Genomic DNA, 14,619 nt, shown 5'->3' on the forward strand with positions numbered 1-14,619 from the left:
AGGCAGAGTTCTGCTCCCCTTCTTCAATCCACCTTTTGCTTTGTTGGAGTAAATCTCATTTAGTTTAAGTTGTTCCGAAATTAAAGTTAGTCGTTCCTCTTCTAATAAATCAGCAGGGTCCTTCTGGTACAAGGAAATTATTTTAGAGACCACTCTTTCTTCCTCTAATTTATGATTTTTGGTTAAGATACTACCATAATTCCTCAGGTATTGGCCAGCTTTAAATTTCAGAAGTTCCCAATTGCTACCAAAAGCATCCTCGGACTTTGCTTTATTCCAAAATTTTAATATTAGATTTTTTATTTCTGATTTAACCACATCGTGTTGAAGAAGCGAGCTGTTTAGTTTCCAGTAAGCATTCCTACATCTAGTGGAGGGGGCAGAGTGCAAGGGGATAAAGATGGAGACTGCATTATGATCTGTTAATGGGGTTGTGATTATATTAATTGATATTTTATCAATATTCAAATGATCAGAGACTAACCAATAGTCCAATCGTGAACGTCTGGTGGCACTTCTGTTACTCCAAGTAAAGGCATTTATGTTAGGATTGTTAAATCTCCATACATCTATCAAGTTAAATTTTTGCATAAATAAAGTTAAGTTATCATTTACTGCAGTGGAAACACGTGGAGGCCAACAGTCAATATTGTGATCCAGAATCATGTTAAAATCCCCCCCTATTACTATACCTGAATTTGGAAAGTTATTAAGGGTATTTTGTATATGCTTCTCTAATGTTTCAAGCATTATGTCGTTCTCATGGTTAGAATTATAGCCATATATATTAACAACTATCAAAGTAAAATTTTCAATGGTTAATACTTGAAAAATAAAATGACCTGATGTATCACTGACAGATAAAAGAATAGTCCCTGGAAAATTATATTTTAGAGTCGCAACACCAGCAGAATGTTCAGACCCATGAGCCTGCCACAGATCATTCCCCCATTGGGATCTCCATAATCTACCATCGTCCGGAACGGAGTGTGACTCTTGAATGAAACAAAAATCAGATTTGTGCTGCTTGACAAACAAAAATAACGCCTTGCGCTTAACAATATTCCTTAACCCCCTGGCATTGAGAGTAATGATAGATAAAGACGTATTAACAACAACGGATAGAACAATGTAATAAGTAAAGTTTGGATGAAATTAGATTTTTTAACCTTACTGAAAGGAGCTGCACCAACTAACTTAAAAAAAGGGTGCATAGCGAAACTTAGTGAAACAGTGAAAACTAAGGAGATACCTAGGATCTCAGTCGACAGCTTATCACATACCAGTTCTTAGCACTTAACAGACATAAACTAACTCTTCTCAGGTGTTTTGGAACCGACATACTCATGGTATGCGGGTTTGGGGTAAATCAACCCAGAGGTTATGATTTACCAAATGGTAAGTTAACCAAGCTTTCTGGAATACCCCTCTGCAAAAACAATAAATACGCAAATAAATAAATAAATACATAAATAAATCCACATATTCCTGTATAAATAAATATATAAATAATTAAATGTGCGAGAAAATAAATAATTAAATAAATTAAACGAATGTTGGGGGGAATAAAAAAAATGCTAAAGGAAATGCTAAACTGAAAGTTTTTTTATTTTTTTTATTTTCCCTATCAAATGTTTATTCATTTTTGAATGTAGTTCCGTATTTACTTTTCCTCAGCTCAACATGCTAATGAGAGGGTATCTATCAAGCATCAGAGAAGGCGGTCTTTATGCCACCATTGGTTGATTGTTATAAAAGTTCTGCGTTCGATTGTTTGCCTGCGCATTGCCCGTTAACGTAAAGGCAACTGACAAGCATCGATTCAGCATTGTGTTTTAGAGAGATGGTTGACTCTTTAGACTCAATTGCACTTGCTGGAATAGGAAGTAAAGGACGTCCAGTTACATTTCTGTTGACACCCGTATGTCTTAAAATGATAGTAACCTGTTCCAGCTTTTCGAGGACAAAAGGATCTACAGCCACATCAAATGTAGCTGCTAACTGACCTAAAGAGTGTATAGATGAATCTACTCTGAAGAGAATATAATCAGCAGATAGCGTACTACTAATTTCAACAGTGTCAGCTAGCCTTCGCAAGTCTCTGGCAACTGTTAGCATGATGACTTCAACCATCTCTCTAAAACACAATGCTGAATCGATGCTTGTCAGTTGCCTTTACGTTAACGGGCAATGCGCAGACAAACAATCGAACGCAGAACTTTTATAACAATCAACCAATGGTGGCATAAAGACCGCCTTCTCTGATGCTTGATAGATACCCTCTCATTAGCATGTTGAGCTGAGGAAAAGTAAATACGGAACTACATTAAAAAATGAATAAACATTTGATGGGGGGGGGGAGGCAGAAAATATATCTGAAATCGTTATTTAATGATATATTATACAGTTTTAGATTACAGAACAAGCGATGGTTGCGGTGTTCCTGCATGGCTTTGACCAGCAGATGTCGATAGCGTGCCGCCACTCATGCACTGCGCATGCGTCGAGTAAGGCTTTTTTTTTTTTTTTTCTTTAGGAGTAAGTCATTATTTCGAGAAAGTTTCTCGTAATAATGAGTTATTTTCTCGTAATAATGAGATACTTTCTCATAATAATGAGAAAATTTCTCGTAATAATGACTTAGTTTCTCGTAATAATGAGAAAATTTCTCGTAATAATGACTTATTTTCTCGTAATAATGACTTATTTTCTCGTAATAATGAGTTATTTTCTCATAATAATGACTTAGTTTCTCAAAATAATGAGTTATTTTCTCGTAATAATTAGTTATTTTCTCATAATAATGACTTAGTTTCTCGTAATAATGAGTTATTTTCTCGTAATAATTAGTTATTTTCTCATAATAATGAGTTATTTTCTCATAATAATGACTTAGTTTCTCATAATAATGAGTTATTTTCTCGTAATAATGACTTATTTTCTCATAATAATGACTTATTTTCTCATAATAATGACTTATTTTCTCATAATAATGACTTATTTTTAGGGCTGCAACTAACGATTATTTTGGTAATCGATTAGTTGGCCGATTATTCTTTCGATTAATCGATTAATCAGATAAAAAAATATTGACCAAAAAAAACACTATTCCACATTCTGCCCAATGTTCTACAAACAAACGTGACAACTGAATGCTATGAAAACATACAGTGCTTAATGGGCTATATGCACAAGGAGGCGATGACGTGCTTCCGCTAAAATCTCAGCCAGCTGAGCCAGTTCCGCTGTCATACCGCTGAGGAGATTTGTAAATAAGTAAATAAATTTCAGCGAACCAGCAGCACTACAGCTGAACATTGTTGTGTACCGCTGTGTCAGGCTTCCAGTAAGTACAACAGTGTACTTAGTTTTCATACTTTTCCATCGGATGCGGAAACTAGGCGAAAATGGCTTGTCGCCATACGGAGGGACAACTTCAAAGTTACTCCCCATACCCGCGTATGTAGCCGGCACTTCAAAAAAGAGGATGTTCGTGAGCCACAGACAGAGACGGGGAGACGGCTATTAGTCAAGGGAGCTGTTCCATCATTGTTCGAGTGGAACGATTTCACCTTACCAGGGCTCTCAAGTGTCACGCATTGAGCGTGACAGTCACTCATTTCGGTCTATTGTCACGCACTCCCGCCACACATTGTATTTCTCACGCAGAAAAAACTATTTATAATATATTTAATATACCGCAGCGCCCAACATTTCTCTGGCCGCGCCGCTCTCGCTATGGAACCGGCAGGATTCAAGCGCGTCTCCTCTGGAGTTCTTAGTCGAGCCTGCCACTTATCAGCCAATCAAAAAAAAGAAATAGGCTACACAATAGCCAATCAGAAAATAGCACTATTGTATCTGGGTAAGATTTAACGCAACAACCAATGAAAAAGCATCACTTTGAGCACAAAGTAAGTAATGATCTCCTGTTACAGCAAATTCACAACTTGTTTGACACAAACAATATTATGACAACTTGACTGCTGTTAGAGAATGTTTCCCAGATAATTAACATCAGTTTTTCATGAGTGTCTGTTACTTAGCCAACAGTTTTACAGCCTGTTCACTGACAACATCTGCTCAGAACAAGTAGTCTAGGCCTAGTCATATTTTCGTTATCACACGATGACTGACATATTGTCACATTATAAATATATCTCTCTCCAATAGGCTTAATAATTTTATTAGCACTAAATTAATTCAAGTGTATTGCATAGTTGATGTTATAAACTTTTAAAATCATGTCATATTTTATAATTATATCCTGGCCATGGATGCATTAATCATTGCATCTCGGATAAAATGCAACTAAGCATCCTTTCATTCACCCTGAGAGGAAAGCCCCCCAAAAAGGGCAGGTTACGGGGGGGGGGGGGGGGGGGGGGGGGGGCTGAGATGTCACTCTTGCCTGTCTTCAAAACTTGAGAGCCCTGCCTTACCCACTTCAAGACCGGGAGTGTGGGAGAGGAGGGAGCGACCGCCGCCACAGGTGTTGGAGGATGACACAGCGGTTGACAATGATGAGGTGTGCATGGACCATGACTACGCTTCGGCTCCAGATCCCGCAGCTGTCGATTTAGCTCTAGATGACAATATGTCTCTCAGAGAGGAGATCCGCAGGCTGAGGGAACAAGTTGAGAAGCTGACAATTAATCAGCGCTTTGGAATTCATCGGTTTGCTTCCTCGGACAAGGACATACGGTTTTTCACAAGGTAAGATGTCCATTAGCTAAGTATGGAGACGGTAGGGGTAGATGGACTACAGTTAATTAATTAAATAACGAAACTGGAACTCAGTATAATGAATAGTACGTTACTTTTTGTCTAAATTATTGTTGGTGTTATTGTTGTCATACATTGTGATTGTTCTGTAGTACTTTGCAGCAACAGATAAGCCTATGGTATTGTGTGTGTGTGTTCTTCACTCTCACACAAAACGGACGCGCTTTCTTTTGCTTACATGTGCGCGTTCAGAAATATATAAGCGCATATGACAACGGATGTAAATCTGTATTTATATAGCATAATAGTAGTAAATGTATCTGTCTCACACGTGTCCCTCAAAACGATCTACTGTCCCGCAACAGATCTTTTGCCAGGTGGTCACCCTGTGTTTGTGTGTGTGTGTGCGCGAGAGAGAGAGAGAGAGAGAGAGAGAGAGAAAGTGAGATGAAGGCTAATTTATTTGAAGTTATATATTTGAAATGCTTCCAAGTAATTTTATAGTATACACTGTTACAAGATTTAAAAGCTAATATCTTAATTGTATTCATTTAGATTTGCATCCTATGACCTGCTGATGAGATTCTGGGCCTTAATAGAGCCATCACTGCTATATATGGTCAGTGTGACTCAAGCACAGAGAGGCACCTTTACAGAACCAAGTTCCACTGTAGTAAGTAGTTCATGGACTATACAAAACAATTTAATAAAGATTAGATGGAAGTTGAGAGAAACATAATGCAAATTTTATTTCTTTTGAACAGACTCATTCCCTGCAGCCCATTGATGAGATGTTCATGTTTCTCAACTACCTTGCTCTGGGTTCAAAACAGCGTGACCTTGCTGACCGGTATGGAGTCCACCAGTCCACAGTCAGTCGGATCATCACAACATGGAGCAACTTTCTGTATACTGTCCTAGGGTCTGTGAGAATCTGGATACCAGAGGAGAAAATAAGGGAACATCTGCCAGCTGAGTTTAAGGACTATGCAGACACTACAGTTATCCTGGATTGCACAGAGCTGAGGTGCCAGAGCCCTTCATCACCTCTTCTCCAAAGTGAAACTTTCTCAACATACAAGTCCCACTGTACTCTCAAAGGGCTGCTTGGAGTGGCTCCTCACGGGGCAGTCACATTTATCTCTCCACTGTATGCTGGTTCCATCAGTGACAAACAGATCACGCGAGAGTCTGGAATTCTCTCCCTTTTGAGACCTGGGATGGCCATCATGGTTGACCGAGGTTTCCTTGTTGATGACCTTGTGCCTTGCAAGATCTATAGGCCAGCATTTCTCTCTGGAAGATACCAGATGTCTGCCTGTGAGGTTAGGGAGACCCAAGCAATTGCACGACTTAGGGTGCATGTTGAGCGCCTCATACGCCGTGTTAAGGAACACAAGTTCTTTGACACCGAGATTCCACTTCGGCTTTTTGGCAACATTAATCAGCTGTATACTGTTGCATGTCTCCTGACCAACTATGAGAACGGTCCTCTTGTAAAAGCATGGGCAAAGAAGCCAGAGTAGTGTTTGGGTTCTGTGAGAAACAATTTTTGTCTGTAAATAGCAGTTTTTTTTATTTAATTTAATTGTTCAAATATTTTATTAGCCAATATGTTACAATACTTTCTTCAGCCACTTTGTTATAATTGTTCATTTTTTGAAATCTATACAAATGACCAGAGAATTGTTATTGTTAATAATAAATATTTCAAATGATTTGACATGTCTTCTTCCTGTTGTCAGTCATTGTCGGAAATATTTCTTGTTTTATCAATCTGTTCATTACAAACAACATAAGTATATTATATAAAAAATACTATATTTCAGGTGCTAATGAATTGTTACCTCAAAAAACAACAAGAAATAGCATTCACAGAAAAATATGTAATTTAATAAATCAGTATTAGATAACATATGTACATGTCATAGCACATAGTGGTCTCAGAATAACTGACTGCAGCCTACTTGTATAAGGTATAAGTTAAGACGTACACTCGGACCCAGGAGTGAGGAAAAACACAAAGTATCAGTTTCAGTTAAAAGTGAATGATAAAAATTAAACCAAACATATGTACAATTGTATTGAAATAGATTGAACTGCCAGTAAGAAAAATATTAGCATTCTGTAAGAGAAGTGAGACAGGTTATCAGGATTTAATTATCTAGATAAGCATTGAGGTAAAAATAAAAACAGAAATAATCAATTTTTTCTTTCATTGTTTTGGTGATTTCATTGTCTCTGATAATCCTCTGAATAAACATGTCTTCCTGTGTGTAGACAACAAAGTCGCACCAATCCAAACCAGAAATCAACATCTGGCCCTGGATTTGCCAAAAGTATGGATGAGACTTCCTTAATGTATGTGTGCCCTCACTGATCTTAATATATGGACAGTCAACATAGCTTGCTACATTGGGGCATTTAATTTCAACAAGGCCAAACACTGGCTGCCCCTTTGGATCGTACACGATGCCGTCAGGTGATGACCCCATCCACGGTGCGTCAGGGTGGATAAGGAAGCCACAGGGGTAGTGGTTAACCTCTCTTGCCCTGCAGTACTCCTCTATTGCTGCAGGTTCCATGTCAAGCCCCCTCCTCATGTCTGCAGTCTGATGGCTAGGTCTCAGGAGTCTTTTTGCAAGATTTTCGGCAGAGCTCTGAGCCCTGGTGTGACAGACCTCTCTGAATTTGGAGGAGGTGATGCGGGGCCGCCTTAGTTGGTGCCACTCAATGCAGGAACTCTGCTCTTTTGTACTGTTGGCAATTCTGTGTGCTGTCTCTAATGTTGTTGCCAGGGACATCATGTGGTACTGCTGATGTTCAGTGTAGACAAAAGAGCAGGCAGAGGGTCCCAGCCTGTAACCATGAAGTGGCAGCTGTGGAGGAGAAGGAGCATCTGTGTGTGGACAGGTTTTCGGCACTCTCTTTGCTGGTATGTGATAGGATAACACACTTCCTTCTTGCACTTTTCCAAATACAGAGTCAACCAGAGGAGCACCAATGTCCATACTCATAGTGGTTATCAGTGGAGCTGCTTCACTTGGAAGATCACAGTAGACTTCATCCACCCGGAGTGTGGAAAGTTCAGGCAGAGGTGAACTTACACCCTTATACAAGTTGCTCCTATGGAAAAGGAAAAGGAGCCATAAAATTTTCACTAACAATTGTTTCTTATCTGCCATCTCTATCTACATTTACATTTACATGTATTCATTTAGCTGATGCTTTTATCCAAAGCGACTTACAATTGCTATATATGTCAGAGGTCGCACGCCTCTGGAGCAACTAGGGGTTAAGTGTCTTGCTCAGGGACACATTGGTGTCTCACAGTGGATTCGAACCCAGGTCTCTCACACCAAAGGCATGTGTCTTATCCACTGCGCCATCACCACCCCCTCTATCTATAGTCGATCTGCTAATATCCATCCTGTGCATTCACTAAACGCTCTCTTCTCCCTATCATTACTAGACACGCTCCTCACTGCTGATTGGCAGCAAGTGTGTTTTGGGACTTGGTCCGACGCTGGGGTCAAAAGTGTTTTTCAAAAATCGCTTAGTGCACCTTTAATGATAGTAACAACAATACTAACCTGATCCCTTCTACGAGTTTTCATTCCTTGGGTCTGGCTGAAAGAATGACCATGTCATTCACTGGACCAGGTTTAACACCCTGCATTAAAAAAAAAAAAAAGGTTATCAATAAACAAGTATCCATAAATAGAATCGAAGTACTCTGTTAGTGTAACATTAGTTACCATGGTTCTTGGCTTATGCCACTTCTGTTCAGTCTCTGTGCAGCTGTGTGTTGGGGAAACAGAGGTGATTCTAAGCTGGCAATAATGTGCAGTCTGGTACAACAGTGCTGCCACATGGTTACACAAAGCTGTACCTGCCACACAGGTACACTGGCAGCTTTCTAGCTGCACAGGATGGGCATCCTTAAACACAATCTGTAAAAAATACAAAAATCTGTTATAATAGAACGAACGTAACAGCTAAAATTGTAGCCAATTGTTTTTATAATTTATCATTATCTTTATTTATCTCACTTTACTCATTTCAATAACAGGGGGCACAGAACGTGTGTAAAAGAAGTGACAACAGAACATAACAGGCAGGGATGGGCAGTATTTCAAATACAGGTATTTAAAATACAAAATACTATTTTATCTAAATACATTCTGATGTATTTGTGCCCATCTCTGATAACGGGACACAGAACGTGTGTATAAGTAGTAAAAAAACAGAACTCAGTTTCTGTGAATCCCAGTGCTTAGCTTACATATCTCAATAGTGATAAATATCCAGAGACACCAATGTTATTTACAGTATATGAAACGAAATATGTAATAAAATAGCCTTCAACAAGTTTACATGCGATGATTCACAGAAACTCGCTCTGACAAACGGAACCTGTCTCACGAACAAGCCTGCACTGAACCTGCAGGACTAACTTTCCCTTACGCTCAAGCTGTGAGGCTTTTGGCTTTTCCTCATTGATCGGTAACACTCAGCCCTAATGGTTACCTCTCCTGTGCTTGAATCCTTGTTTGAAACTGACATTGACAATGACGTTAGGAAAATGCACATAGTACAACTAAGTTAACTTACACTGCTGCGCTAGCGTTAGGTGACATAGCATTCATGGTAAGGGCATGTAAAGACACAACACGTCCAGATCTTACCTTCATAATTGTGGACATAGCTTGAAATGTATAGCTTGAATCCCTTCTCCTTCTTGGTTTTCGATGAATGGGACAGCGTTTGGATAATTCGAGTTACGTCGTTTACCGTAATCCTTGGTAAATCTTGGAGCGACCGTGTAAAAAACGCCATAGTTGTTATTGACGCTACGTGCGCCGGATATGACATAGCTGGCTGACTGGGAATGCGGAAGAGAGGTGTGCATATAGCCTATTTATTAGACCACTTATCATAATAAAGAGAAAACATATTTTAGAAATTTGTCAAAAATTTGTTTAAATTTAAAAATGTTATTGTCATTTATTGGACATAATAATAAAAAATGGCATCATAACAGCTTGCATTCTTGCTGGTATTGTTTATGTACTTTTTGACTGCAATTGGGTATCGCGAAAAAAAAATACTCAAATAAAAAATACAAGAAAAAATAAGTGCTCTGGTTTTCTTTCATAGATAACAGCAATAATGATATTATAGCATTAAAAATAGCCTACTACTGTTACTAAAGAGCTTACACACATTGGAGTACTAACCAGTACAGAAAGCCGAAAAATGATTTTGGTTATCACCAATACTGTTACTTTAGAGCAGCAGTGGCACAAACCTTACATAAACACATTGTTAAAAAACTTACATAAATTTGTTAAGCATTGTAAAAATTGAATATAGTTTAAACCTCTATTAAAAATTAAAATAATAAAGACGAATAAAAACACAAACTCAGTGTTAACCAACAGGTAAGAGTAATGTTCTGCAGGAACTACTTTGATCACAGTCACCTCGTCATTTCTTTATCCTGTAAAAGGCCGAGCGTCTCATGTTTATATTCAGACAGACAATTACACGCTGTTATCCCTTTAAAGTTCCTACTCTCATAAAATATTTTAATTTATTTTAAACCTTAAATTAACTTTCAACAACAGATAATTCAGCACAATGGATATGTTTGCGCTGAAAAGCCTATTAATGGTCTCCCTCTCTACTGTGTTCTGTCCGTCTGACGCGCGTGCGCGCGCCCGCCGCGCCGGCGCTCATTCCGTATTTTAAACTTAACACAGACTGTCAGGACGGACCTTTATGCAAAAATGGAAATGCTCGCGTGAATTTGTGGCATTTATAGATAAGGATATGACCGTAAACTGAACATTTTTGCGCTGAGGACGCACACGCATCTGTCAAAGCGCCTGACAGGGCAAGCCATTACTCTTAAATGCATTAACTTAAAGCTTAAAATAAAGAATTATCATGTTTTGGGCAGCTTGGATCACGTGCTTCTCCGGCAGAATCTCATTCTGTTTCCTCCACTATTTTTAGATGCATTTTGTCCATAGAAATGCATTATTCAGTGCCGTAATTTGACTAACCAGCTGAAGTTGGACTACACTGTGGGCAGACCCGATTAATCGATAATGAGAATCGTTGTCGATGATTTTCATAATCGATAATAATCGATTTTATCGATTAGTTGTTGCAGCCCTACTTATTTTCTCGTAATAATGAGTTATTTTCTCGAAATAATGAGAAACTTTCTCATAATAATGACTTATTTTCTCGTAATAATTACTTATTTTCTCAAAATAATGAGAAACTTTCTCATAATAATGACTTACTCCTAAAAAAAAAAAAAAAAGACTTACTCGACGCATGCGCAGTGCATGAGTGGCGGCACGCTAGTAAATTACTTTTGTAGATTTTTTTTTTAAATTGAGATAAATAATATTTTCGATTTTACACATCAACAGCACTTTATAGGGTTGAAACAATTACTATGGTGGTTTAAATAGTTTCTAAATACTATCACTGTATGTCGTGTTATTCATTCACACTGTTCATCTATTCGGACTAATATCACGACATTTGATCTGTTTCAGTTGCGCACAGGGATGTTCAGTTTGTTGGGTGTTCTGATACAGAGAAAGAGTTTCTGTATGGATTTGATGGAGAGGAAATGTACCATTCAGACTTCATTACAAAAGAAGGAGTAGTTACGGCGCCTGACTTTGCAGATCCTGTCAGCTTTCCTGGATTTTCTGAGGGTGGTGTTCAAGCTATAGAGGTCTGCAAACACAACTTAGCCCTGGACATTAAAGTCTTCAAGTCCCCTGATGAGCAACTGGGTAAGACATATTGTGTATAATTATTATGTTTTCACATGATGAATATATTAGATGTATAATAATTTTAAGTTTACTTGTTTGGAGATTATGCAAAGAATTCAGATGCAGAATTTACAACCAATATAATCAAGATTTTGGTTTTCTTGTGATGCAAGATAAAATCTACACAGAGGTCCCAAGTGCAAAAGAGCATCTGTTTGTGTGTTTGTTCACAGACCCCCCAGATGTTTCCATCTATTCAAAAGATGATGTGGTGCTGGGTGCTGAGAACACTCTCATCTGTCATGTGACTGGACTCTTCCCTCCTCCTGTCAATGTCTCCTGGACTAAAAACAATCAGATTGTGACCGAGGGCATGAGTCTAAGCCAGTATCGCAGAAAAAATGACGGCACCTTCAACATCTTCTCCTCTCTGAAGATCACGGCTGCAGAGGGAGACGTTTACAGCTGCACTGTGTTCCACAAAGCTCTAGACAGCCGCTCTAAAACTAAAACATGGGGTGAGGCACTGCTTCATGTATATTCAGTGGATGGAAGGTTTTTATAAATCCTAACTGTTCCCAAATTCTTTGCTTTAGGCCACCTGATTTATTACTACAGACAACACAGAAACAATTTAGGGTGAACATAACAATAGGCAGACATGACTCATTTCACACTATTTAGACATTAATCAGAAATACTGTGTATGAATGACTTAATTTGCCTTATCTAGGAAAAATAAAAAAAAATGTTAAAAGCAACAAAATATTCTAATCATTATGTTGTTGTTGAGCAATAATTCTGTAACTTTACTGTTAAAATTAAATGTATGGATTTGCATTCTATGACATATGCATCATCTTGTGTTTGTATGTTTCCTACAGAGGTGGATGTTGCGGTGCCCAGTGTTGGTCCAGCTGTGTTTTGTGGAGTGGGTCTGACTCTGGGGCTGCTGGGAGTCGCAGCTGGAACATTCTTCCTCATTAAAGGAAACAACTGCAACTGACCGCTCTGGTTTAAAAGTCAACATATATATATATATTTTTTTAATTCAGATTCTTTCTACTTCTTATTAACATTCTCCTCCAGTCAAAATTCTGTAAATTAAACCTTTTGGTCCTAAAAACAATATTTTTTGTACCATTGTTCATGACAAACAAAGTTCAAATTTGTCTGGTGTCCTAGTCGAATTATTGCTCTGACACAGCATGATTTTTTTCATTTGTTCGAATATTCATAAGTGATCCAAATGTAATTTTTCTTTTGAAATTTACAGCAAACACAACGTGCAACGTTTTGAGATGCATTTTATAGAACTTCACTAAAACATTTGATCCTCATTTTCACCTAAAAATGAAGCTATAACTTATCTGACAGTTTATGGTTCATCATAAAGTAGGAGTCTATGTTTCAAGGTAATCAAGTCAGTGAAATCATGAAATAAAATGAAATGTTTTGCGGTTCCAGATATTTGTTCACAGACACAGTTCATACACTGGACAATATTCTTTTACAGCTCATTTAATACCACATTTCTTTGTTTAAAACATATAATATCACATACTAAACATTGATATGTCTTAAATATACTGAAAGTTCTTTTGAAAAATTATTTGTAATTGCTAAAAGATTTAGTTTTATTATTTTTTTTTTTTTCTGACATTTTTGCCTGTATTAGACAAAACAGTTTAACTAGTGATTACACAAAATATCCTCACAAATCAGTAGCTCTGATATTTAACTATATTAGTAAGGACACTTGTCCCTCACATGTATAGACACACACACAAACACACATATGCACACACACTTTACATTTTTTTTTTTTTTTTTTATATTTTATACTTTGGCAAATAATAAATTCTTCTGACACTCTACAATTACTTTTTGTGCTTGTTTTTGTCTTCTGACAGGCTGTGACATATTTGGTACATTTAATCTAAAATCGTTTAAATCGCTGTGGTACTTTTACTGCCTTTGGATTTTGTGTCAATTTGGTTAGATAATGTTGAATATATTTTATAACATAACTGTAAATTACTGTCATTTTACATCTTTCTTTCAGCATCTCTACAAATGATATGAAATGTCTCACATTGTATAATTGTTTGATAATAAATAACCAGATCTTTAAAATAATTAAACTGAATGGTAATAATTTTAATTTGTTTTGGTAATTTAACCAAACGTTCTCATTAAGTCAAAATTGTTTTAGGTTTTAAAGCAATGATTATGTGAAAGGAAACATTAACACGAAATATAAATAAATAATTAAAAATATTTGGCATGTTTTGAATTAATGATGTGCTGTGCTACAAGTATGATCTGTTTTTGTAAGATTTTCTATGAAGATGTTTACATACATTATAATATCATGTTTTCATACATTTGTCCGAACTATAGTCTATATGCTCTCAAAACAATTAACAAAGCTGATGAAACAGGCTTTTAATTTTGCTAAACAACATGAAGCAATGTGAACTGTGAAATGAATTTATTAAAAGTAAATACTAATAACAAAACTATAGGCATGTTCTCTACTGAATTCATATTCATCCGTATATTTTCCATCACCAGTAGGACAATATCTCCTCAGCTGGAAACAGGAAAGGTGAATACGGCAGAAGGAAAATGATCACAGAAAGTGGATTATGCTCACACCATTAATGCAGATTCACTCAGTTTCCTCCTGTGGAAATAGGGTTTCAATGAGAGAGTTTAAAAATGTATGAACATTTCTGTGTTATGGCCCCAAGACAGCACTGTGTGTGATGTATCAAGCTGGCAAATCACATTCCTACCTCTTCTCCCTTTTTTTCTTTTGTTCAGACTGGAGTCAGCTTCATTTATATAGATGTATTCATAATGTCTCACATTGCCATCCAACTCCAGAAGTATATAGAAACAAAACATTCAAGAAAAAACAGTAGCTTATCATAAAGCAATTGTGTGGCTTATACTAACAAACTGGGATCTTAACACTTTCTTTCACCCTGTGAGAGTTCCTCAAAGTGTACTTTATAGACCTGCTTCATCCGGATGGCATTTCTCCTAAAAATATAATCTAATGTGGCCAGACTGCATTGGT

General features: G+C 37.3%; 2 protein-coding genes across 6 annotated transcripts in view; both read left to right on the forward strand.

Annotated features, from left to right (window-relative positions):
• LOC306849454 (SLA class II histocompatibility antigen, DQ haplotype D alpha chain-like) overlaps positions 1-12,658 on the forward strand; it is a 90,444-nt gene extending 77,786 nt beyond the window's left edge. Inside the window, exons 2-6 of one of the 4 annotated variants that reach the window (XM_079384488.1) lie at positions 7,709-7,822; positions 8,798-8,870; positions 11,304-11,549; positions 11,765-12,049; positions 12,416-12,658. In XM_079384488.1, coding sequence (XP_079240614.1) covers positions 8,849-8,870; positions 11,304-11,549; positions 11,765-12,049; positions 12,416-12,537 — 675 coding nt within the window. In that variant the 5' untranslated portion in view covers positions 7,709-7,822; positions 8,798-8,848 and the 3' untranslated portion in view covers positions 12,538-12,658. Of the gene's footprint in view, positions 1-6,940; positions 7,661-7,708; positions 7,823-8,528; positions 8,871-11,303; positions 11,550-11,764; positions 12,050-12,415 lie in introns of those variants that run through there. The other 3 variants (XM_079384490.1, XM_079384491.1, XM_079384489.1) reach the window with 3 other exon arrangements.
• Positions 3,290-6,443, forward strand: LOC306849450 (putative nuclease HARBI1). Of its 2 annotated transcripts, none has more exons than XM_079384482.1 (3): positions 3,290-4,716; positions 5,281-5,398; positions 5,505-6,443. In XM_079384482.1, exons 1-3 carry the CDS (start codon positions 4,535-4,537, stop codon positions 6,249-6,251), a joined length of 1,047 nt encoding a protein of 348 aa, XP_079240608.1. In that variant the 5' UTR covers positions 3,290-4,534; the 3' UTR covers positions 6,252-6,443. The 2 variants fall into 2 exon arrangements, with proteins under 2 accessions (XP_079240608.1, XP_079240609.1); XM_079384483.1 differs by having other exon boundaries at positions 4,404-5,167.
• Positions 12,659-14,619: the final 1,961 nt, after the last annotated feature.

Source organism: Barbus barbus (genome assembly GCF_936440315.1).
Source record: "Barbus barbus genome assembly, chromosome: 29".
Lineage (NCBI taxonomy): Eukaryota > Metazoa > Chordata > Actinopteri > Cypriniformes > Cyprinidae > Barbus > Barbus barbus.

Coding starts and splice junctions, on each gene's coding strand:
- LOC306849450 (XM_079384482.1), top strand. CDS start 4,535: ATGGACCATGACTACGCTTCGGCTCCAGATCCCGCAGCTGTCGATTTA. Junction 4,717..5,280: donor GACATACGGTTTTTCACAAG/GTAAGATGTCCA, acceptor GTATTCATTTAG/ATTTGCATCCTATGACCTGC. Junction 5,399..5,504: donor CAGAACCAAGTTCCACTGTA/GTAAGTAGTTCA, acceptor CATTCCCTGCAG/CCCATTGATGAGATGTTCAT.